This window comes from Podarcis tiliguerta (assembly GCF_965153285.1).
Source record: "Podarcis tiliguerta genome assembly, chromosome: 1".
Lineage (NCBI taxonomy): Eukaryota > Metazoa > Chordata > Lepidosauria > Squamata > Lacertidae > Podarcis > Podarcis tiliguerta.
Window position 1 is genome coordinate 859,255 of NC_139534.1, and position 26,383 is coordinate 885,637.

Consider the following 26,383-nt stretch of genomic DNA (forward strand, 5'->3'; position numbering starts at 1 on the left):
TAAGCATTGAGCAACCTCAGTCCAACTGCCATTGTTCTGTGGTTTTTGTCTCTACATCCACACCCTGAGAACATTTGTAATACTGGAACCATGTTGCTCCGCCTCCTAATATATATGCCCTGAAATTACGTCATCATGCATATATTCCCACATTGACTACATTTTTGGCCCCTTCCCAAGGTTTTGTAACTCAAGGGATAAAAGGAAGTTCTATTTCAGAGGTATAGGAAGTGGTACTACAGTGGTACCTTGGGTTACAGATGCTTCAGGTTACAGACTCCACTAATCCAGAAATAGTACCTTGGGTTAAGAACTTTGCTTCAGGATGAGAACTGAAATCGTACTCCGGTGGCGTGGCGGCAGCAGGAGGCCCCATTAGCTAAAGTGGTCCTTCAGGTTAAGAACAGTTTCAGGTTAAGAACGGACCTCTGGAACGAATTAAGTACTTAACCTGAGGTACCACTGTATATGGGTCAATAGATCACACCAATTGGGGCTTATCCACACTTCCCTTTTGCCCTGCTCTTTCCAGGCAGAAGTCTACACTTTAATGCTGTAAGTCTGAGTGCTTTTTGATTTTTTTTGCCCTGAGTTTTCCCTACAAAAACCTGCTCTTTAAAGTGGAATTGGAGCAAACATTAGTTTGGGTTTTCTGCAGATTAACGTTTGCTTTGATTGAGGTTTAAGAGGAAAGGTAGATGTGGATTGGCCCTGACTGAACCCAAGGGAAGACAGTTCTCTGATGGGCTCCACTCACAAGTGAAGTTTTTGCGTTTTCCATTCACCCTCCCTGCTTCACATCTATTACTCTTCCACCTAACTGGAACCCAAGGAGCTCAGGAGGAGCAGCAGGAAGAGTCAGGTAGACGGGCAGAATTGTACCGAAGGAGGCAGCATCCATGTGCCACAGGTAGGTTCTGTTTTAGATCCTTTAGGCTAGGGATGGGGTACCTCAAGTCCTGGGCCAAATGTGGTTTTCTGGGCCTCTCCATCTGACCCCCAAGACACCCTCCCTCCCAGGCCACACCCCTGACATTGCCTGCTTTACACCCTCCTTGTGTAAGTTTGCCTGGCTCGAATGTGCAGTTGCTTCTTACTTGCCTGGACAGAGGGCAGAGGTGGATATGTGGCCCCTGGAGAATTCCCAGAAGGGAATTCAGGCTGAATATAGTTCCTCACCCCTGCTTTGGGCCCTGTCTGTACCACCACCTCCAGTTGCACCAGTTCAGCTGTCATGATAAATCTGTGAATGATAGTTTGGCACGGATTCTGCAGGAGAGGGAATGGCTGTTGAACTGCAGCGTCAACCAGTGAAATACGTCCCTGTGAGAAGAGCAGGTGCCCCATATGTCCAAGCAGCATCTTTCATATTATATACCTTCTGTGGTGTTTGCTTGTGCCTGTATGGCCTAGAGGTGCTGCGTTCCTCTTTGCTAAAGGGGGTGTGTGGACTTGACTACCTGATGGTGTGCCTGTTTCTGCAGTGCCTCCTCCCTTACGTGGTAATAACTTTGCAAAGCCCTTCAGTTAGCAGACTGCTCAGTTGCATATTAGAGAGGGTGCTTTCCAAAGACTTGCTAGTTTAGTATTACTCACGAGCCAGTAGATCAGATGAAAGCCAGTCAAGTGGAAGAGAGGACCGTACTGAAGCGTTCTGGCTCCCCGGGTAATTGCGATGCTGCAGGCATTCCTTGAGTCAGTTAATAGATTTCCCCAGTTCCTCTGTGCCAGGTGAAAATTTCCTCATTAAGGGGAATTTATTCCATTTCCTTTTATCATTTATTATTGAAAAAGAAGCGTCAGTGGATGGAGTTTCAGAGATGACAGGGTAGAATTTTAAACAAAAAAAGAAAAAAACCCCACAGCAACAAAAATCTACTCTAGAAGCAGCTGAAAACGGAGGGAGGGAATGCACAGGGGGAATAGTTTATATTGTTTATAAACAGGAAAACACGAGAGACTTCATTTTGTTAGGAAGTGAGCGGCACTGCCTAACCATTAAATGATTATGGCAGTGCGTAAAAAGGTTGATTGTCTAGCTGGAAGACAATTTTTCTCCTGCTCGAAAACTTCAAACTGTCATTTTGTGCAGGCAAATATTGGGAGTAGAACTGTATAAAAGACGTTAATCACTGCCTCTTAGAATGTCAGAGCTTTGAATTTAGTTACGGGTTGGAATTAAGTGAATTTAACCTTATGAGGCTTTTTGAAGGGTATTTGTGTGTGTTTATAAAATTTAAGAGAAGGTACTCAGGAGGCCAGAGAATGTGGGAGGTGTGGGGGGGAGAGAGACCACAGTGAAACTGGAACAGGAAGAATCTCTCTCCCTACCCTTCCCACTTTGAGCAGTTGGTTGAATAAGTCGACCCGTCCTGTTGAAGAGCATCGATTGAGAGGAGCCACAGCTCAGTGCGTGGAACACATGCTGTAGATACAAATTATTCTAGTCCCTGGCATCTCCAGTGCAAAAGAGAATGTCAAACCAGGCAGGATGGCTATGGGGACAGGGGGGCTGAGCCCATCTGCCTCCCTAGTTCCATGGCAGCTTTACCAGCCTGAGCATTGGTGCAGGACTGTTGGGAAGAACTTTGAGGTGTGCCTGCGGACACGTCTGGGGCATCTGGTCTATAGAAGGCCTGAAAATGTCTATTCATGGCAGCTGCTAACGTCAGCAAGATGAACAACCAGATCTATTTTTTATACATATAAAATGGGAGATGAGTCCAACGTCCTTATGCAAACCTGCCCCTCCAGTAGCACACCAGGCAACACGGTTAAGGGTACTGGATTCCTTGACTGACTAGATGGCACTGATTGTTTTGCTCCTTTTTTTTACACTTTATAGTTTTACCCTAAACCAAGACTTTGGACTTGCAAAGAGGTATTATTGCAATAATGCACTTTTCATACTTGAAATTTCTTTATTTGTATTGATAAAGTTATTACTTAAACAAAACGTGGGGGGAATGATTTGTTTATAAAGTTATTTGTGTAATTTATAACAAATTATTCTAGTCCCTGGCATCTCCAGTGCAAAAGAGAATGTCAAACCAGGCAGGATGGCTATGGGGACAGGGGGGCTGAGCCCATCTGCCTCCCTAGTTCCATGGCAGCTTTACCAGCTGAGCATTGGTGCAGGACAGTTGGGAAGAACTTTGAGGTGTGCCTGCGGACACGTCTGGGGCATCTGGTCTATAGAAGGCCTGAAAAGCAGCCAGGGTGGGTGTGGGCTGTTGCCGACAGACACATATCTGTGTGGCGAGTGTGCGGGAGACTGGGTGCTTGCTCTGGTGTGGTGGTTCTGGTAGGCATTTTTGTTGGATCAAGGTCCTCTTACGGAATAGGGATGTGGGTGGTGCTGTGGTCTAAACCACTGAACCTCTTGGGCTTGCCGATTGGAAGGTCGGCAGTTCAAATCTCTGTGACGGGTGAGCTCCCGTTGCTCTGTCCCAGCTCCTGCTAACTTGGCAGTTCAAAAGCACACCAGTGCAAGTGGATAAATAGGTACCACTGTGGCGGGAAGATAAACGGTGTTTCCGTGTGCTCTGGTTTCCGTCACAGTGTCCCATTGAACCTGAATCGGTTTAGTCCTGCTGGCCATATGACCCAGAAAGCTGTCTGTGGACCAATGTTGGCTCCCTCGGCCTGTAAGCAAGATGAGCGCTGCAACCCCAGTCACCTTTGACTGGATTTAACCATCCAGGGGTCCTTTATCATTACCTCTTAAGGAAGTGTTGGGCAGTGTGCTTTAAAGAATAGTGAATGTGATATTGAGGTAATGGGTGTGGATGCATGCAGTAACCATGCAGCCTATTTTTTTGCTGCTGTCTGGTTAGCATTGTTTTATATACTACAGGAAGCAGGGTATGAAAAGACCACTTGCCTGAGATCCTGGAGAGCCTATAGGCAATTCTGAGTGAGAGATGGACAAATGATCTGACTCCGCATAGAGCAGCTTATGCCTCATTTCCCAATGGCAAAAACAGATGGAATAATACACCTTGACTGTTATGAAAGACCAGTGTTAGAAACTGAGATACGAAAGCTAGGAGCTAAATGGCACCTTAACACTAGGTTATGGGTGCTGCAACGGAGTGTCTAGGCACGCTTTTTATATACAAAGCTGAAAATGAAGGAACTGCAGCTAAAATCTTATGTTCATTTTTCACATGGTCTAGTCCTCATCTGTAGACTGCAAAAAACAAAGCCATACTTTCCCTGCCCCCCTCCCTAATATTCTTCAGAGGGTCTCTTCTCCAGTCTTCAGAGAGTGGCTGGAAGTGTGGAGGAAGAAAATGTCCTTCTTTCCTTCCAGCAGTAGCAGTTTTAATCCGATATTTTTGGCACAGTATTGTGCCCAGAGCTCAGAAACTGCTCGCATTAATGAAATTCCTTGTTGCAAAATGCGCCTAGAACAATGGGAGTTTCAAACTCTGTGGAAGACATGCCCTGTGGAAGACAAGTACATTTGTCATAGACATGTCTGAGATGAGGGTAAGATCATAGAAGTCAGCTTTCATGGAAACTCTGTGAATGTTGAACTCAGGCATTTTAGGTGGTGCAGGTTAAGACTCAGTTCCAGCACCTCTCAGGTGGGCACCATTGCCATTATACAAGGCAGTGGTGTTCATGGTGAATTTCAACATCTATTTTTCTAGAAAGATAGCACTGGTTGTATTCAGTGCTCTGCAAGCAAAGCTCCACTCATCTTCCTGCTGGAGTGCCACCCTCTGGAGCAGATTTTGAGGGCATGAGTAAGGTGGGGGGGGGGGAGTTTTGTTCTGCAAATAAACCAAATAAATTATTTATTTATATGTAGTCTGTTTCCTGTTCTTTTAACCAGTTAGTGATCTGTAAGAGATGCAAGACTTTATGCAAAGCTATTCAAAGTCCAGATAAATGATGCCTCGAGGAGTTGGTTTGTTGGTGAAGTTTGCTATTTTTAATGTAGTCATAGTCCAGTTTGGTGACGCCATCCTCTTGCCCATTGACACTCCAAAGAACTCTGAAAGGTTAGTGAGGCAGAGCTTACTTTTCTGGAAGCCATATCGATTCTTTCTCAGCAAGATTTGTCCTTAATAATTTTGCCTTTTGTAATACTTTCTACCAGTTTACCTGGGACAGACATTACACTCTGTGGTCTACCATTTCCTGGTTTCCACCAGACGGCACATTTTAAAAATTGGCATTATATTGGCCAGTTTCCAACCCCCTGCTATAAGTTAAATATTTTTGATAGAAGATCAGCAATTTCACATGTGGGATCTTTGAGCACTCCCTGATCAATGCCAGCTGGGCTCTTAATCTCTTATCACCACTGTTTGCCTTAGTTCCTCTGCCCCCCTTCCTGAAAATGCCAGTTGAGGCACAGCTGCCTGCGCTCTGTCTTCTGCTGAAAAGACAGGCACTTCTCTGCAATTTCTTTATACTCTTATAGCACACCTTTCACTTCCTTGACATGCAATGATCCAACTGCTTCCCAGCTGGTTTCCTGCTTCTTTAATCATTTTAAGAATTCTGTCCTTTTTTACTTGCCCTGTGCTTCAAGGATAGCGCATAGTATACAGCGGCAAGTATATTTTGTAATCATCAAATAGGAGACTTCTCTTCTTCATTATAGGTGTTTCCTTAACCCTGTAGATACAATGTGCTTGATGAAGGTTTACCCTGGTCTGGTCTCCTCCTCTGCTGGAAGGCAGACTTCAGACAAAAAAGGTTCCCCATCTCTGCTCTAAACTATATTCAGTTTAATTTTTATTCCTACCTTCTTTCCCTTTGTCTTCTTTTTTGTAGCTACTTACTGTCTAGCAAGCAAGTTTAATATGTTTTTTTAATTGTACACTTCATTTTAGTGTGTTAAAGCACAAGAAAGAGATGGGCAAATAATCATTCACTTAGAATCATAGAATCTTACCAAGTGTCATCTATCCCACCCCCCCGCAATGCCGGAATCTCAGCTAAAGCATCCAGGACAGATGACCCTCCAACCTCTGCTTAAAAACCTCCAGGGAAGGAGAGCCCACCGCTTCTCATGGGAGTCTCTTCCACTGCTGAACGGCACTTACTGCCAGAAAGTTTTTTCCGCAGGTTTAGTCGGAATCTCCTTTTTGTAGCTTTTGTCGTCATTGGTTCGAGTCCTACCCTCCAGAGTAGGAGGAGCGGGGGAAGCATGTTTTCATGTGACAGTCCTTAAGGTATTTGAAGACGGCTATCATATTTCTTCTCAGTCTTCTCTTTTCCAGGCTAAACCTACCCAGCTCCTTCAAGTGCTCCTCGTAAAGCTTGTTCAGATAAACAATATCTGGGGCTGTTGCATTTCAAATGGCAGAAGGGATTTGAATATATCCCCACATATTATTATTTTTTAAAAAAACCTGCCTCCAGAAAACTAGCATCTCAGGAAAAAGGAGAACCTTGGGGTGCTAATTTTCAGGGGCTGTGCAAAACCTTTTTCTTGAAGATTCTCATTTACTCCAGGCAGGCAGTTCCTTACATTCCAGCTGCAGCCTGAAATGGTACAGCCCCACATTCAACAACCACACTGTCTTCAACTAAACTCCATTTGTAGCAACTGCATCTCCATTCTGTTGAACCTAATACTCCAAGACGCTCTCTAAGAAATGCAAGTAGAGCTTGGTCCTGCTTAGCCTCCCAAGATCAAGGTTAACCAAGACCAACACTGGTTTTATCATAGTATATTCCATAGACTTCCAGTAGCCCTTTGATGCTTTTACAAAGGAACACAATGCTGTTGCTTCTGTTTTTTTTTTTTTTTATAATAATTTTTTATTGATAGGCCAATCACATCACATTGTTCAAATCACATTAATTCCAAATTATTACAGCCAAATTTTAAAATTTTTTGGGGGGTACCCATATATCAAGCTCAGCACGAGTCCAAAATTCCGGATGACTCCAGACATCACTTATTTGCTGCTTTTATTAGACAGTTCCATCCAGTTCGATTCGGATAGATCTTTATTACCTTCTTTCTCTTCTTGTTGTTATCATTTATTCCTTTCTTTGCGATCTCTGATGGTTTTCACAAACAGATTGAAGATTTAGCGTCTCTGTGTGGGTATGCTCTGCCAAACTCATATTATTCAGGAGCGACCTCTGTTAGTCTTCGGTCGGTCCATTATTTTTCCCAGGCTAGCCATAAATCAGGCGATATCGGGGGCTCTGTCAGGTCAAACTTGCATTCCAGCCTTCTTTCTTTTCCGAATTCCTGAATCTCCTCCCCCTCGTCTGTTCTCCTGCTAGCCTGTCTTTGCGAGACGCCATGTTTTTTTAACTGCGTCATAAGAATTTTCCTCCTTCTCGCCTTTCAATCTTCTCGTATTGTAATCCTTTCCCCACACAGTTTTAAAGTTCTGTTTATGTTATTTAAAACGCAACGATCTTGTTTCTTTCTGGGGTGGAGGGTTATTGTAGTCATGTCATATAAAGGAATTTAAGAGGGTTTTTTCCTCCACCCCCCCCTTCGTTCCAGCCTTACGTTTTCATGGTGGTAATTCATCAAGAGATTTACTTATCCATCCGTCGCTCCCGGTCACAGAGATGCATTAGTCAGCAGTCCTTATCTCGAGCCTTACTTGATATATGTGCTTCAGTCTTTCTTCCGATCCGTCATTGCCAATTAGTCCAATTATAATTCCAGACTGAAGCAACTAGCACGCGCTGATTGGAATCGGCGTCGGGAAGATCTGAATCCATCGAGGGCTTTTGCCAAGTGTTCCACACCCCCGTCTCTCGGATCAGGGGGTGCATTGTGAACACCGCTGGCAGGGCAGGCCCCCCCATGCCCTTGGGGGGGTTTAGGAAGGCTGCCTACTTCCCATAGCAGCCCCTTAATACCTCGTATGGGTCAGAGAGATGTTATTGTTGGCCATCTTCCAACGCGCCACCTAGTGGCCCCCCCCACAATGCTGTTGCTTCTGGATGCCCAGAGCAAGGAACTCTAGCCTTCATTTTCCAACCTTCTGACATGCTTCATTAAAGTCCAGCCATTCCAGATTGCAAAAGGTTGGCCTGAGCATCTCTCCTGCAGGCACTTTTGCATACCTTTGTTTCATTTGGCACATTTCCCTATATTGCCATTTTAAAAACGTTCCCTGACATTTTCATTCCCACTCCATTGTGCAAGGAATATGCTTCTTGGAGGTATTTGGTTGGCCTCTGTGGGATTCTGGGTTGCATGGAACTTTGGCCTGACCAAGGGAGCTTTTCTTCTCCTTGTAGCATAATAAATTCAAAGGTCCTCTTTCAGAAAACAGTTTTTGTCAAATTCTCCGTCCAGAGCCAGTGCTTGCTTACACATAAAGATATTGATGCATTAGGCAAGCTAACCAATAATGCTCTTAACCATGAGATCCAAAAGCAGTTTGTGTTTATGCAGAGGGGTGGGGGCTTGTTGTGGTTTCACTAAAGCTGAGCTGCCAATAAACTGAACAGAGGCAGAAGGTTTATCAGAGTGATGGGTAGAGGCCATAGAAGAAATAGGTATGTGTGGTGTGTGGTTTGCACAGGAGAAACAGGAACTGAGGAGATGAAAAATGCATAAGGAGAGCTGGAGGAAAGCACTTAGTTCAGCAGAAGGCCAAAGATGGCAAGGCAGCAAGCTGATGAGAAGAGAGACCAAAATTTAGATTGACAAGGCAAAGTGAATAAAAATATAATAGGAGCCCTTCCAAGTATTTGCACCTGTTGCTTGCATTTGGAAGTAACTGTAGAGAGTAACAGCTTCTAGTCATTGGTCCACCAACAGGTTGCAACCTGAGGCTGTGTTCAATGTGGGAATGCCACCGATTTGTATGCACATTTTTGGTGGAGAATTGGCCTTAAGCTTTAAATCTTTGTAACAAGCACAAATAGAAGGTTAAATAACAAAAAACCCTCCATTCTGAAAAGGTGGGGGTGAATGGAGGTGGGGGGGGGGGACAGAAGTAAAGCACAATTCAGCCAGAATTAAGCACTTCTAATACATTTCACACTTTAAGAAGCCGTTAGCACTGAACTCGTTCATATCCATCTTTCACATCCAAGCCCTTAGCTTACTGACAGTGACACGCTGACTCTTGTGGGTTTATACAGCCAGCCGCACAGCTGTGCATGATTTGTGTTGGAAAATTTAAAATGGCAGTGGGCTAACTGGAGGTTGAAACCTTCATAGGCACCAAGACGATGGGGGCTTTGCCTGGCACAATATGCTTCTTCAGCAAAATACTTGTGTAGTTCACACACAGGCCCACTTCATACATAACCTGATGGGGCAGGCATGTAGTGTGTCACATGACCACACAGAGCTTGCGCATGTCATCAGGAGCTGTATGGGAGCAGCTGCAGGTGTTTGGCAACCATGCCCAAATGGGTGGTGTCCGAAGGTGGACACAGCCATCCAGTGAAGGTTACTGCAGAGAGAACCTCTTTCCGTGTGTCTGGAAGATGATGCATGTTGGGGATGAGGGGGAGAAATATGGAAAATACTAGGATAATGGATAAGTTTTGCTAGTATTGGAATAGATTCAACCATCTCAGAGGACATAGCTGGGTCAAAATCATGCATAGTTAAAGATGTCAGGGGTGTTTTGAAGCTGCTAGGTAAATATAGTGTTTGTACTCTTGTTTTATATATTTGCGTGTCGAGGTCCCCAGGGCCACCCCAATAACTCACACATCACACAGAATTTTTTGTTTAAGGTTTTTGGCATAATTTTGGCCACAACTTTATTGAAATACATATTTGTGAGTGGTTGCTTAGGCATTGGTTGCGACTATCTGCCCCCACCACGGGGGACAGGTGTCGTTCCCCATAGGGGAAAGATGCACCCCATCTGCCCTAAAGAGGGCAACAGCCTTGAAGGAAATAGCAGGGTGCAATATCACAGAACCACCTAAAGCAAGGACCTATTTTATTTTATTGGTTATTTTATTTATTTATTTTATTTTATTTTATTTTATTTTCCACCGCCTTATTAACATGCTTTCTGGCCTGCTCGGTGGTAGTTTGTCTAGGCATTGGTTCCGACTATCTGCACCTGACCGCAGCAGGGCAGCACTGACGACTGGGCCCCACCATACCGTCAGTACAAGCAAACATCGTGGGGGAGCAATGAACCAGGATCAGACTCAAGTGCACCCCAAATGCTCCAGGGACCCTTGCGTGGCCCTACCCCTCGAAAGGGGTCGACAAAAGCATGGCGAATCCTTGGATTCCTTTAAAGGATTACCTTTGCGCATTGGAGGGGACAGGTGCTCCGACCCCCCTCCAGACCACCTTGAACCAATGCCTTAAATTATTTTGAGTCCAGGGAGAGCTGCCACCAACTCATCCAAGTCCTCCTGCATGTAGGAATGCAAACTTATGCTGTAAGAAGACGGCAAGTCATTCTCGTCCAGCTGCACCACTAGCACTGCGGGAGGACCTGCACAGGTCACACTCGACCGCACCAAAGGAAGGAACTCCTCCCAAAGCATTCCGCATCTGGATACCCAGTATATGTTCACATGGGCAGGAAGACTGACATGGCGCCCCAGTCGAGACTCGTCAGCGCGCTTGCCAGCCCAGTGTACAATGCTGTGACCGACAATCCAAATGTGCACAGCTGCTCCTATGAAGAAAGAAAATAACAGACAGGCATCAGCACAGACATCATTGGTGACACTTCCTGATGTAACCCTTGTCAGCATCAGACTTCCAATGACCCGTATTCACAATCCTGTCTACTGACAGGCCCCCAGTGTGCAGCCTTCGCAGCAGCCCTATTCGGAAGGAATGAGGCGTGTTCAGCGGTAGGCAAGTCGCAGGCCATAATAACTGGTGCATGATGTAAGCACATTGATGCCTGGCTAATGGGAACCCATTTTCATGGACTGGGAGCAGGCCAGCCCCCAGGGGAACGAAAAGCCAAATATTTCTGGTATCCATAACCGGGCAAAGGCCCTCCTCACCTGTGAGGGGAAGCCTGATGGTGTCACTCCTGCCCACTAGGTCTGTTTTAGAGTTCCCAACTCTAATGACCAGCTCCAAAGCACATAAGGAAAAGTCCTGAAGCAATAAGCCTCCAGACTCTCAGCCCCGTGCTGGCTCCAACACAATTTCCCCAACCCTCAGTGCACCAAAAATGCAATGGAATACTGAAAGGAGTCTCGCCTTGATCTTTAACCAGCAGACAAGTTATAACTTGTTGCAGATACTGCATAGGTAAAAAACTGACCGACTTCCTGCCCACTGTCGTATGAGGTTCGAGCCTATTCCAACCTTCCAAGGCCCTGCGCACAACAGACTTTATACAAGGGTCTCTGCAAATTAAAGCTTTACTATAACAGACATTGCAGCGGACTGAATACTGATAGTTTTAACAGCACATTCAATCTGCAGCAGGTGGACCAAATACTGCAGGATCTGCTCAGCGGATGGGGGCAAGTTCCTCTGAATGGCCAAGGGCTGTCAACTAAACCCTAAGAAATCCATCCAGGCCTTCTCATAAGAGCTAAAAGCAGAAGGGGAATGGAAACTGCTACTCCCTGTAATTACTAATTGTTGCCAAAGTGCAACAGGTGGTCCGGAAAAGTCCGGCAATAGCTGAGAGTCTGGAGCCCAGGATCTGAAGCACTCCATCTAAAAATGGGATAGAGTCAGCAATATCATTAGAGGATCCCATAATCAGGTGAGCAGCAAGCACAATATTAAACCTTAAGCAGTGCAGCTCAAAAGCGTGAGCGGAGGGGCGGAGACTCTGCTGGAGCGTGAGGACTGTTCTGCCAAGATGCTCACCACTGCCTGGTTATCAGACCAAAAGCAGATCCAACGGTCACTGAACTCCTCGGTCCAGATGTGAACTGCTACTACAATGGGGAAAACTCAAGCAAAGTTAGGTCACATGACAGCCTCACCACACCAGGCTTGAGGCCATGGCTTTGGACACCAACAGCCCCTGAAATAAAAACCAAAGGCCAAAGATCCAGCAGCATCAGCATGAACCTGAAAATCGCTGTGCAGGTTCAAGGTATCCTGCCATGGTGAACTACTATTGCATCCATTTAGGAACTGCAACCACCGCATGAGATCCGCCTTCCCCCTCACTTGGTAAGCGTACACGAAGGTAAGGGGACCTCGGGCCACAGGCAGCCTGGCCAAGTGGGAATGGAAGGGGTGGCCTGGGGCAACCAATCTGCATGCAAAATTAATTTAACTGACCTAGCGAATGATAGGATTTGACAAAGCAACACTTGCTTCAGAAGAAGTATAACAAGATAACTTCCTTGAAGGCAAACAGCTTCCCCACAGGCAAGCAGATGTTTGAGCAACGGTATCCAGCTAACCCCCAAATATTAAGAGGGGGTCCCATCCATTGCCTATGAAACACCCAGCTCCTCAGAGGGAATAACGGATGTCTAGCAAGCTTACCCAGAGGCTGGTGTCACATGAACCAGCCAGTAAAATAATCCAAAAAATGGTACCACCAGTTAAATGAGTATAGACTCGCACTGTTCAATCCAGAAAGGCGCTAAAGGACTCGAGTGCTGCACAGTTTATTGCACAACCCATCGGCATCGCCTTATTAATATAAGGAGCCCCATCCAAATTAAAGCCCAACCACTTAAAATCTCGCGGGTGAACCAGCAGCAGCCTAACAGCCGATTCAATATAGCATATTGCCAACAAGGCACCTCTTCCAATTTTGTGGTAAGCTCAACCGCCTGCTCCAAAGACGTGAACTTCGCGGAACAATTCCTTAAGGATAGCGTCATTCACTGAGGTGCCTTAGGGATGCGATAAATAAGGATCAGATGGAATTATATGGGCTTTCTTAGGGGTCCCACCATATGTCCCAATGCAAGCTGCTACCTGACCTTCTTTCTGGCTACCTCAGGTGGCTCTCTAACTGACTTTTGATTTGCTGTATTCCGAGCCGCTGGCTGAAAAGCCAGAGGAATCCTAAACCTTGAGAAAACCCTTTCCACAAGCACAAAGTCGCTGACCCCTCTAGATAACCTTTTAGCCAGGCTTTCGAGGGAGATAATTTTATGGGAATATGGGCCAGAGATGAGGAGCTATTGCTTGCCAGCTCCCAGCCCTCATTTGGGCAAGGGGCGTCTTGTGCTGCCACCTAAGATGTGTGAATTTACAGCGCTGCCACTGTCCAGAACCCCTAAACAACAAAGCTGCCGCCGGGCCAGCTTCCTGCACACCAGTTTCAGGTTCTACTGCTCAGGGAATTTCCATTTGAAATGTGGAGCTGCGCAAGTGGTCCACACGTCCCCGTCCCTGCGATCCCAGCAAGCTGTGGGGATGATGGCAGCCCTACGTCTAACATTCCCATCATAGTGAATTGTTACTTATAGAATCGTAGAGTTGGAAGGGACACCAACAATCTTCTAGTCCACTCCCTAATAATAAATAAATAAATAAAGCCCCACCCATCTAGCTGGGCTTCCCCTGGGTGGCTTCCAACAAAATATTAAAATACAGTAATGCATCAGACATTAAAAGCTTCCCTAAATAGGGCTGCCTTCCGATGTCTTTTAAAAGACTGGTAGTTGACATCTGGTGGGAGGGCTCTCCACAGGACAGGTGCCACCACTGAGAAGGCCCTCTGCCCGGCCCCCTGCAACCCGGCTTCTGTCCAGTTAGAACGATGGGGGAGCATGCAGCTGTCCCATACAGGGACCAATCCTGCAACCTAGGCATTACTGGCACCACGTGCTGACCTGCTGAGCTAACCAGGATGATCCTTAAAGACCCGGGACAGCCTCACCCTGACCCCATAGAGGTCCAAGGTGACGTCTGAATCGTCATAAGAGCCCAGGGATGAAACACCTGTGAGGAAGTATAAGCATCATCTCTGCTCTTCTTTGCCCTCCCCTCCTGGATCGCCGCCTCTGAAGCTTTCTTCCAGAAGAAGGCACCTGGGGCATCAGCAAAACATCCTCTGCAGGAGAGGCAAGCTCTGGAAGCATCTGCAAAGGCCCTGCCATAGTCTGCAAAAAACTAAATAATATGAGGAACCAGTGAAACCAATGCTTTGTGCACCACATGGGGACGCTATTCAGGCTGGAAATCGCTGCCAGAGGCCATCGAATTCTTGAGCAAAGCCCTAGGATCACCTGCTAGGCCAGACATAAAATGTTTCCAATGAGATAACAGACTTGAGGCAGCCCACCGCCTGTCCAGGTACCCCTGCTTGCCCTTTTAGAGGGAAGCATCCCCTCAAGAAACCCAAATTTATTTTGATTTGTTTTGTTATAACAATGGCTAAGTGAGGGATATGAACCCTGTCTCCCAGGACCTAGTCCTGCACTCTAGCCACTAAGCCACAATGGCTTGTCTCTAAAACATTTTCTTTACAATTAAATTACACAGGCTGCAATGCTCAGAGCGGCCACTGTCAGCCTAAAATAATGCAATAAAAACAAGCGCTGCAGTAAACTATGAGAGCAAACAAGGCCTCAAAAATGGCGCTCCCGCCAAAAAGAAGCAGGGAAGGTGGCGATCACAACGGGGCCTGCTCCCAGGCCCCAATTAGGCCGCGCCTGCCTCCCTGCAGCCCTGGCAGACACTAGGAAGGCCTGCCAGGCTAACAAGGCCGAAAGCAGCCCTTTAAATAATAGGGCGGGGGGGGGGAGCTCACGGCAAGGCCTCATAAGGGCCTGGCAAAGCCGGAGGCACCCCCCGCCGCAGTGCGGCACCAAGCGCCGCCGAGAAAGGCCTAAAAAACGGCCGCCCAAGGCCAGGCCGAGGCTGCTGCACCCTCAGCCAGGCCCACCCTTCATCCGGGACTGGCAGAAAAGGGGCAGCCGGGGCAATGATTAAAGAAAACAGGCCTTGGAGAGGCCTGCCACCAAATTAGAAGACCCAACGTTAAGGTAAGCTAAAGGGGGGGGGGAGAGTAGGGGGGAAATAAAGACCAAAGGGGGGTGGGAAAGCAGAGTAAAATTAAAAGAAAATATTACACGGAAAAAGGAAATTTAATAGGACTAAAATATCAATTAAATATAAGCTAACGCAATTAAAGCAGGCCAAAGACACAAGGTAATTTGTAGCAAAATACAACCGTCTCGCTGTGATCAATCCGATGCACGGGCGCAAAGAGGAAGCCCTAGCCTTGTGCAAGGAGTTTTAGCATTTCTGGCTGTCAATCAACAAATGGCAATATTAACTTCTTCCCAACAACAAGGGAAGCCCCAATCGCATCAGTGGCCAACGATCAATTAGCCCGCCCCCAACTTTGGAGTGTCCTGGCGGCCCCCACCGCAACACCATGAAGGAGAACACGCTATATGAATTGGATTTTTGTATGTTGTGATGTTTTATGAATGTTTTTCTTTATTATTTTACAAAGTTTGTTTATATTGTTAATAAATAATAATAAAATGTTTCAGGAGGGTAACATGAGTGGTAATTATAATCTCTGTGTACTCTCTGTGGAGAGTATAACATTGCAATCTAATGACTCTTTGTGACAATTAAGTGTTTGTGGCAAGTAGCTGGGGAGTTTTGATGGGTCTGTTGGCACGGCTGAATGTCAGATTTGACCTCAAAAGACAAATGTTTACGATTTTGGTGCCGGGTAAGTCCATTATTACCAGCCAATTATTTTTATTTTTATTTTTTATTCCACACTTTCATGGAGTACTTTAAATTCACAATAATTTATGGGGAGCCAGAGTTGTATCACTAAGAGGTCCTTGCCTCCTGCTACCCCAGGGGATTTATAGGTAAATGTGGGGTTTGAACTTTGGGTTCCTACACTTAACATTCAAACTGCGTACTAGCACTGAGTACTTTCGTCCCTCTCCAATCTGCCCCCTCTTTAAATGCAGACAATACTCAAGAACATGAAATATGTGGTATTCATAACAATTCTTTTTGTATTCATCCTAGTGAATCGATTCCAGAGGAGAGCCTGAGGAGAGCGAAGCAGATCGGCTTCTCAGATAAGCAGATTGGGAAATGTCTTGGAGTGACTGAAGCGCAGAGCAGGGACCTGAGACTCAGGAAGAACGTCACACCTTGGGTGAAACAGGTATAACTTGCGAATCGAGAGTTCAGTCTGTCTCTGGTTTGTGTCAGATTCACAGGTGGTCATTTATAAGTCCATTTCACCGTGTTGCTGCATAAAGGTGATTTCTTTAAAAGGTTCATGTGGAAATTTGTATTTAAACACATATTCTGTATGCTTTTCTAAATGTGTTTTAGCACTTTAAATTTATCTTTGGATTATCATTTATTTTTAGCTGCGTCACAAACTTTTGAAAAGCATAGGATCCCCAGGATAGCTGCATTCCAATGGCATGTTAATCTGGGAGGGGCAAAAGAGCTCGGTTTGCATCAAAATTCACAGAAATCAAATTCCTCAAGCATCCCTAGTATAATTACTGACACAGCTGTTTCATAATCATGGAAGCATCCCTAGTATAATTACACACACATCTGCTTCATCATTGTGGAAATTAATCTTTTGAGATAGGGAGGCAACATTGTTTCCATTCTACAGATGAGAAACTGAGATCCTGACTACACACACTGCTCATCACTTGGAAAAGTAGTCCCATGTTAGCTGTGACTGTGGAGAATCCTGATGACTTCCTTGGAGACAAGCAAGGAAAATTTGAGGCTATAGAATCAATGGTTACCTTTTCCACTAGTCGTTTATGCTTACCATGTGTTCATTTTGTCTGAGGGTTTGGAGAAGCAGTCGGCAGGCATTGGTGGAAGGTGCCCTGAGGCTCCAGCACCTCCATGACTTTGCCTATTAACACAGCTTATTTATTTCTTGCCTGTCTATGGCGGCACCTGCAGAATTCATAACAGAGCAGGGAGGTGAACTGGGTCTAGCTAGCTGTCCAGATCTTTTCTTCTCCTCACCCCACAGGCCACCTCTGACTGGTGGACCCTTTCAGCACTGGTCAGTTGATATGTGCTGAGGGGGAGCCCTTCTTGCTGAGGAACATTAGGCAGTCCCTTTGTTCCTTTGCAGCCATATCTTCACCTGTCCCACATCTGACATCAGGTGTGAGGCAGGTGGGCGTGGTTTGGGGGAATTAGGTCTCTTGGGTGGAAGTTTAAGCTTACATCAGGCATGGCCAAACTTGGCCCTCCAGATGTTTTGGGACTACAGTTCCCATCATCCCTGACCACTGGTCCTGTTAGCTAGGGATGATGGGAGTTGTAGTCCCAAAACATCTGGAGGCCAAGTCTGGCCATGCCTGGCTTACATCCTTCCTATGAGGTAGATATGAACAAGAGCCAGTGGTTTTCCTGAGACCACAAGAGAAATTCCTTGGTCTTAATTCATAGCACCACAGCATCATAGAATTGCAGAGTTGGAAGGGACCCTGAGGGTCACCTAATGCAGTCCCCTGCAATGCGAGAATCAAAACTAAAGAATCTTTGGCAGATGACCAGCTGGGATCTAAACCACAATGTAAGTGCCTAGCAATGCCTGCCTATGAATGTTGAGGCTGCAGGTTTCTTCTGTGACTTTGTCCACTTTGGCTCTGACTGGGAGTTTTTGAAGCTGACCCTGCCGCAGCAGAAAAGTTTCACACACACACACACACCCCATTCCCCAGTTAGCTGGAGGGCAGCTTTGCACTTTGAGGAAACAGTGGGCTCTCTTTGTTTAGCGGCCAGGGATGCAGTGGTATTTCTTTGGCATAGACAAGGCAACACTTGAGCCCCGGGGAAGTTGCTTCAGTGCTGCTAAATAGTGCAGGAGGCAACAGTTACGAGCTACCAGTCTCTGCAGCCACAGCAGCCGCAGCAGTTTGACTTCACCAAGAGAAATGCTTTAAGTTTCTTAGAAGTAACTTTCTCATTTTATTCCTCCCAAATTGTTAAGAGTTAATGCTAGTGTAACATACATAGCAGAAACTCATTGCTGTATTTCCACCCTCATCCACACTTAACATCCTTGGGAAGTTGTGCGAGTGAGACCTTCCTTCTCCAACTTGCATTGGATTAAACCACCTGCCTTTGCTTCGGTTTCAAGCAGGAAAATATAGAAGGTTGGAAACAGTTGGTGTTGACCCTTTGTGCTGTGTGACCGTGAAACGTGTGGCTCCTTTTGTCTCCCTGCAATAAATTTTTATAGGATAATACTTTATTTTAAGTGTCCCATCATTGCAAGTTCATTTGGTATTCATTGTGATAGCGCTGAGCATAATACGTTCATCTGGTATTCATGGCAATGTCACAATTGCTTCCATAGGTGTTCCATAGTCATTTTCACATTTTGGTGTTCGATTAAGGGAAATTGATATGAACGTTCTGCCAGCTGTCCCCCACCCTCACCCCCGATTCTTTTAAAAAGATCATTGAATTACTTGAAGAGCCCTTTGCACCCTAAATCGCTGTTGTCCAAGTTTATATGCCCTTTCTCCTGGCTTTCTTAATGCATTCTGAACTAGTTTAGGCAGGTGTGTCAATTTTGTGCTGCTTTGCCTTGGCAGAATGCATGAGTGCCACCTGTCCTTTAGTTGAATGACCAGTGGAAATCTTTCCTTCATAAAGTGATTCTGCTTGTGACAGAAAAGGGTTCACTCTTCTTAGACACTCTTAGCTTAGTTCACTCTTAGCTTCCCATGCCGCTTTATTGGCCGAGGGAGCCGATGTACAGCTTCTGGGTCATGTGGCCAGCATTTCTAAGCTGCTTCTGGCGAACCAGTGAACCAGATCCCTCTATATGGGATTAAAAAGTAAGATGAATAATGCTCAATGGCTGGTTGCTGGTATATTGTCTATATAAGTACTTGAGCAGGGAGGAGAGAGAAAGCAGTGAGCCTGGAGACTCACTGAGTGGAAAGCAAGAAAAAGTGAAGCATGAAATCCTGGCCTGGAAAATAGTTTTGTGTTCACATTTACCATTTCTTCCCTTCCTCTGCAGATTGACACACTGGCAGGAGAATACCCTGCTGTAACTAATTACCTCTATGTCACATATAATGGTCAGGTAAGTGCTATTGTTTACTTCTGTATAGCTGCAGAGTATTATGATGCAATTTCTCCCATTACTATCTATTGACCTTGCAACTCAAATTCACTCACTCCAGGGATAGCTCAGGGAAGGGTTAGAACAGCTGGCAGAGGCATAATCCCACTGGAGTACAGGTGGAAATGTTTGCCTACTATTGTTATTGAGAAAGTAAAAGTGTAGCTGGGAGCGTTATAGTCCTTTTGAGCAGACATTGCAGGGATACAAGCAATGAAAAATCTTACCCACAGAGCCACAGTTTTGTTCTTTAAGTTCCGACATCTATAAACAACAAACAGGAAGCCTTTTCTCTTTGCTCTGGACTACCAATGAGAGAGCAATCAATGCAAGTTTTGCTTGCGAGACGGGAGCTTCCTCCTCCCCCCACTTCTTCTTGCAAAGTTGAACCTCTCCCTACCAAATTCAATTTACGTGGTGCAATGCGTTTTGAGCACAGTGGGTAGCTCTGTCCCATCCCATTTCACACCACTTACTGACAATGAATTGCATAATGAAAATGCTAACTCCCTGGCAATTTGTAAAAATGAATGCGAAGTAGGTGATTACTTGGAGCAGCTTTATGGGCATTGGGGCAATGCATTAGAAATAGCTTTTGGGATGTGAGTTACAAGAAAGAAAGAGAGGTTTGGTTAGGACGGAGGGTGAGGCTGACCTCTTGAATGCCACTGAAGCATGAGGCACAAACCAAAAGGGCCAGAGAGCCAGTGCAGTAATCAAAGTCACTTAGTACATAGTGAAAGCAGTAGGAAAAATGAGGACAATGCTTAGCTGAGGCGGTTATGAAAGTAGCTGGGTAGATTCCCAGACAGGCGTAGCAATACAACTTTTATACACAAAACTCCTAAAGTTGAGGCCAGGCAAAATGACCATGTTACATAACCTTTAATAATGGACATTTCCTGGGCTAGCATAATGTGAATAACAGATGAGCTACCAAAGGCCCAAAGACTCATCTGCATTGCCAGCAGAAGGACCTGGGTTCACAGACCCCAACATCTCCAGTTAAAAAGGTTTGTGGGGGAAGCAGGTGCTTGGAAAGGGCTTGATTGTCAGAGTGGACTGTGCTGAGACTGTGAGATAATTTAGTCTGACACATAATGTGGCAGCTTCAGATGCTCCTTCCTAGACAGAAGCATTACTCAACTATTGATACAAATAATCAAATCAAGATATCCGTTTAGTCCTTCTATAGTTGCCCTTTTCAACTTGTTATATGACTTGGCTGTCGATTATAGATCGATAGATCGATAGAAGTGAGCCTGGCTGGAGCAAAAATGCTTGGAGGGAGGTGGGGCTGCAGGGAGTAAACAGAGACAAGTGATGGTGTCTGCACTTTTCATCTATGCAGCCCTTTTGCTCTTTAAATCAGACCTCCATCCTCCACTTTCTATGAAACAGTGGTCCTGAGTCAATTGAACCACTCTTCATAAATGGGACTCTTTAGGCATAGCTCTTGCTTTTGGACTCTAAACTCAGTAGCATAATGGATAAGGGCACTGTGACCTCACTGGTGTGAGTCGGTACCTTCAATGGTGTCCTTTAATTAGAAGCATTCATTATGGCTACAATATTCTGTAAGCCAACATTAATCGTTGGTAAGATTAGAAGGCTACTTTAAATTGGTGTATTCCTTCCTGTATTATGTGATTATTCGTGCCACTACCTTTCAGCAAGACACAGAATACATCTCACAGGAGTGTATCAGAATTTTTAAACTGAGAGAAACCACTCTCTAAAATGTATAGACGACTCCTGTACTGGGAAGTCAAAGAGGAGGAATTTAAATTGGAAATGGTCCAATGGGCCAGAGACTTTGGCTATAATATTCCAATGGAAGCCTGGGGAAAACTATGGAGGGAAGACTTGAAGTGTACTGCATGTTATACCCTGAAAGAGAACTTCATGAAAATGCTTTAACATTGGTATTTAACACCATCAAAATTGGCAAAAAATGTATAGAACCAGGCATTTGTTGGAGATGTAGAGAGGCAGAGGGTACGATGATTTACATGTGAATTGTAAGAAAATAAGGGAATTTTGGGATATAATATACAATGAGCTCAAAAAGAGGTTTTAAATCTCCTTTGCAAAAACCCCCGAAGCCTTTCTACTGGGTATAATAGGTATAGACATGCCAGAAAAATGTGAGGAAGATGTTCTTGTACACAACAGTGGCAGCAAGAATCTTAATAGCCAAAAAATGGAAAGGAGATTCCACCCTGACCAAAGTGGACTGGCAGACGAAATTATTAGAATACACAGAATTAGCAAGGATGACAGGAAGAATTAGAGATAATACAAAACAAAAGTTCCCTAGAGAGTGGGACATTTACAGAAAATATCTTAAAGTGCATTGTAAAATTGTGAATTCTCTGGCAGGCTTAGAATGACCCCTTTATTAACCCAGAAAACTTTCTGAAAATAAGAATTTGGGAGAAGTCTGGAGTGATAATTAAAAGTGCGCTACTCAAAAGAAACCTGGGACTCTGGATGGGGTGAATAGAAGTCATAATAGAAGTTGTGTTGTAAGAAATTTATTTTTTGTAATTTGTAATATCCTTTGGGTTTTTTCTTTGTTGACTGGTTTTTTCTTTTTTTATAATCAATAAAGCAATTATTAAAAAAAGAATATTTAAATTGGTCCTACAATTAAGGTAAATCTGAGTTTCTAAAAATCTGTTTAATTCAGTGGCATTCAAGTAAACTAAATGAGGTCAAAGTTAAGTCCCAGTAATAAAAATTTAAAAATAAAGAACTGCGAGGCATAAATGGTTTCTTCTCATGGGCGCAGTAGATGCTGCTGAGAACAATACTGGATGACATTGCGTACTGTGTTCTATTTTAGGAGCATGATGTAAAATTTGATGACCACGGAACGATGGTGCTGGGTTGTGGACCATATCACATAGGTAAATCTTGTTTTTAGTATCTCTGCCTTTCCAGACTAGAAGACCCTGTAAAAGTGTGTTAGGTGTGTTAGGCACCCTCTTCTGCAATAAAGTTTCACATTGTCCTAGAATTCCACATGCAAAATATACGTTGTGTCGTTGCTAGAACATTGCATTTTGTCCATGTAGAACCAAAGCCATTTCTATTTTTGCCAAAGATTTTAGACTAATTCTAAAAATACAAATTAAAAACCTAGAAAGTGCTGGTATAGATGTAAGCACAATTAAGAGATGGTGAATGAGATTCTCCCTTCCGCTTTGGAATACTGGCCCCCAGTCAGACCCATGAACTGCTGAACTAGTTCCAGGAAGGTGCTATTTAGTACAAGGATGGCAAAGGGGCCTGGAGGCCTGGAGTCCTGCGGAGAAGGGGTGAAAGAGTTGGGTGTGTTTCGTCTGGGGAAGAGAGAATTAATCTGAAGGGTTGTCATGGAGTTGAGGGAGCAGACTTGTGTTCTCTTGCTCCAGAGGTCTGGGCCAGTGGCTTCAAATGACAAGAAAAGGATTCAAAAACAGTAGTGAAAACTTGGTACAGATGGTACAGACAATAGTTCCTCCCTCAGAAGGTGATAGAACTGCCCTTCATTAGAGGTTTTGTAAGCAGAGATTGGATGGCACCTCCCAGAAGTACCTTAGCAGTGGATATCCTGCTTTGCCAGTTGGTTGGACTAGCTGGCATTGGAGGCTTCTTCCAACTCTATGATTCTATGAACTCAGTCGTTCACAGGTATTGCTGATGTTTGCACAGGTTTTGAGTTACTGGGAGGCTCACACGGAAGCAGTTGGAATCTTTGCTCTGCCCTTCACCGCTCCTGATGTTTTAAAACCTGCCTGCACCATGATCTCCTTTCAAAACTTCACCTGGTTTTGCTCTTTCATTGGCAGGGAGCAGCGTGGAGTTCGACTGGTGTGCCGTGTCTTGCATCCGCACATTGCGACAGCTCTGTAAGAAAACAGTTGTCGTGAACTGCAACCCGGAGACAGTGAGCACGGATTTTGATGAGTGTGACAGGCTCTACTTCGATGAGCTGTCCCTGGAGAGAATCTTGGACATCTACCAACAGGAGGTATTTTATTTATTTTTTAATCCAAAATCCAAACAGCCTCAAAATAAGAATCAAGGCCAAGGTTTCCTAAACCATGCCAAACAGTTTGCAAAGTCAGTCTCATTGTCCCCTTGGGCTGGGCACTACTTTTTTTTTTTTTTTTTAAGACCCTGGCATTATATTTTGCATGGCATTGCAGTTCCTAACCAACTGCTCCATAATGACTGCCAAATAAATAGAGAATTATTTTCCAAAGATGACATATTGCACAGTATTTACAAGCTGATTTAATTTATTTCACAGTTATTTATGGATCAAATTGTCCTGCCCTTGCTGAGCTTAGTTTTAACCTGTGATTGTGAAAGCAATTACACACATGCTTAATTTTATGCATGAGGACAATGCCATTGAAGCTAACATGATTTTTCAAATGCCAAACACAGCTTTCAAAAAGTTGCTCTGATAGATGTGCAGCAGTTTTTGAAGGTCTCTGTGCTGCCTCAGCCTGCTCATCATCTTGGACACCTCCCAACAGGAGGTAAAAACCCAAATAGTCTCAGAAGAATATAAACCAAGGTTTCCTAAACCTTCCATTTTGCAAAGTCAGTCTCATTGTCACCTTTGGCTCAGCAAAGTGCTTAAGCAGAATACTTAAAAATGTATTTTCTTTGCAACTCTGTTCCTAAAATACTTGAATTCTTGACCCTGTCTCCTACTAGGGCAGCATGAGCTGCAATCCAATTAATACCACCTGTCAAGTACCTCTCTCTCTCTCTCTCTTTTATTGGGGGGGGGGGGGGGAGAGAATTCAAAGAAGCCAGGTGAAAAGCCTCCAGGCTGGAGACATGAGAACACTCCTTTTGTTAGGAACAAGGCCAAGTGCCCTTTCGAGGTCAGAGCACCAGGTCACCCATTAGCAGTCAGGGTTCATGATGTGACTCCTTTGGAATTCTGTTTTTAAAACTGGCCCACCTGACTTAGCCCAGACAAAAGTAGTGCTAGTGGTGTCGGACTAGAGGAGGGAGGGAGGGTTCTTTCATATTGTCCTGGAGCTTACTGGGAGGAGAGAATGGTTAACTGGGGCTTTGGCAGCCAGAGCTGCAACAACCCTTGGGACTGGTTCACCCCACAGGGTGCTGCTCTGGACAACACCCCTTTTTTACAGAGAGTTGTTTTGCGAGTGTCAAAGTGGGAAGCTTAAAATTCCATGTATGAGAAAGTAAAACAATAATAGAATTATAGAAGCAACCCTGAGGGTCATCTAGTCCAACCCCCTGCAATGCAGGAAACTCAACTAAAACTTCCCTGACAGGTGACCATCCAACCTCTGCTTAAAAACCTCCAAGGGAGGAGAGTCCACCACCTCCCAAAGGATTCTGTTCCCCTGTCAAACAGCTCTAACCATCAGAAAGTACTTCTCTTCTTGTAACTTGAAGCTATCGGAGCAGGAGAAAACAAGCTTGCTCCTTCTTTCATGTGACAGCCATTTAGATAGTTGAAGATGGCTATCATATCTCCTCTCAGTCTCCTCTTATCCAGGCTAAACATATCCAGCTCCTTCAACCATTCCTCATAAGGCTTGGTTTCCATCATCTTGGTTGCCCTCCATACGTTCCAGCTTGTCAATATCCTTAAATTGTGGCCGAGAACTGGATACAGGACTCCAGGTGTGTCTAACCAAGGCAGAATAGAGCAAGACAATTACTGGAACCTCATCCTTCTCTGGATCCAAGCTGTTCTCTCTACCTTGCTTCTGATTGTGCTAATAGATGGTTTAGTTTGGCAAGGAGCTGCACATAATCAACTTGTGGTGTGTGTTTTTTTTGGGGGTCTAAGTTTCTCTCTGTTCTCATTTTCTATAGGAATGCGATGGCTGCATCATCTCTGTAGGAGGGCAGATTCCAAACAACCTGGCTGTGCCACTTTACCGGAATGGAGTTAGAATTATGGGCACTAACCCGCTGCAGATTGACCGGGCAGAGGATCGATCTACATTCTCTGCTGTTCTTGATGAGCTGCAAATAGCTCAAGCACCCTGGAAAGCAGTTAATTCCTTGGTATGTAGACATACATCTAATCTGTGTTTAGTAATTTAAGGAACAGCAGTTGAAGGCTTAAGCCACTGTTCACAATTAATTTTCTTTGTTCGTATTTAGAAGGGTGCCTTCATCCTGCAGCATGGATGTAGGAGCAAGCAAGCTTGTGCCCTAGCTGGATCGTAATCCTTTCCTTGGGTTTATTCCTTGCTATACATGTGAGGGCTTTGAAGATGAGTTTCCTCCTATCACACTGTTCGGTTCATTTTTTTAGTCAGTTACAGTTACAGGTCAGTTTCTGAGGCATTGAAATTTTTAGGAAGCACTTTTGGTGTCCAGGAATTTTGAGTGGGGGGTTATTTTTGCTCTGCCATGCCTGTCCAGAGAGCCCAGGAGAACCTTCCATGCTCCCCCTCCCCTCCCCTCTTTCTGTGTGACCATTTTTAATTACCCACAACATTATTTCATCTGGCCTGAGAAACTAGCATGAATTGTAGTTTGTTTGAAACAAGCTGACTTGTTTCAAACAAGCCATAGCTATTGTTAACCATGGTTTGGCTGAAATGACAAACATAGTTAAGCAGAAGTATCCACATGGAAGAGTGGAAGGAGGCACAAGACCTCAAGCTTTGGCAGGAGCAGACAGAGAGGTGGGGGCTGCACCTGGCCTCCCTGCATACCAGGGTGGAGTGGGGAAGGATGGGGTAAGTGTGGTACAAAGACCTTGGCAGAAGCACCAGATGGGCTCTGCTGTGGCACCTGCACTGTGCCAACCTCATCGCCACTCCTTGTCCTGATATGCAGCAGTGGCAGCCAGAGACAGGTCAGATAAGTGGCCTAGCCCAACCCTGCCGCCTGCTGCTGAGCTTTGCCTCCTAGGGTTGTTTGCATTATGCAGAATGATGGTTCAAACACACCCAAAATGTTAAGCACCCCACTTTCATTTGCAATGCTTCTTTTGTGACCTGCTGTGTGATATCACCATTCAGGGTGGTTAGGTTCCTTCTCTCTTCTAAAAACCTTTGAGAACACTCTTCCGCTCCTCCATATACAGATTAGCTTATTCAGGTACACCAAAGACTGAGAATGTATCCAGATTTTACTTGTACAAACATGTCTAGGCATTCTCAGTATCTTATATATAAAAAAATATCCTTTCCCAACTTTTTAGGAGAATGCTGTTGAATTTGCTAACTTGGTTGGCTACCCATGCTTGCTGAGACCTTCCTATGTTTTGAGGTAAGCCTCTCCCCCGCCCTTGACAATGTAAATTGAACTTCCTACATTGTTTGCACTATCAGGATACCGCTGTGCTACCTATGGAAGCTGCTAAGTTTTTAGACCAAGAAGCTGCA

General features: G+C 44.9%; 1 protein-coding gene across 3 annotated transcripts in view; it reads left to right on the forward strand.

Annotated features, from left to right (window-relative positions):
- CPS1 (carbamoyl-phosphate synthase 1) overlaps positions 1-26,383 on the forward strand; it is a 196,170-nt gene that overhangs the window by 123,595 nt on the left and 46,192 nt on the right. For all 3 annotated transcript variants that reach the window (XM_083399727.1, XM_083399725.1, XM_083399726.1), the window contains 6 exons: positions 15,887-16,028; positions 18,891-18,956; positions 21,844-21,907; positions 22,832-23,013; positions 24,855-25,049; positions 26,200-26,267. In XM_083399727.1, the coding sequence (XP_083255853.1) occupies positions 15,887-16,028; positions 18,891-18,956; positions 21,844-21,907; positions 22,832-23,013; positions 24,855-25,049; positions 26,200-26,267 (717 nt within the window). The remainder of the gene's footprint in view (positions 1-15,886; positions 16,029-18,890; positions 18,957-21,843; positions 21,908-22,831; positions 23,014-24,854; positions 25,050-26,199; positions 26,268-26,383) is intronic.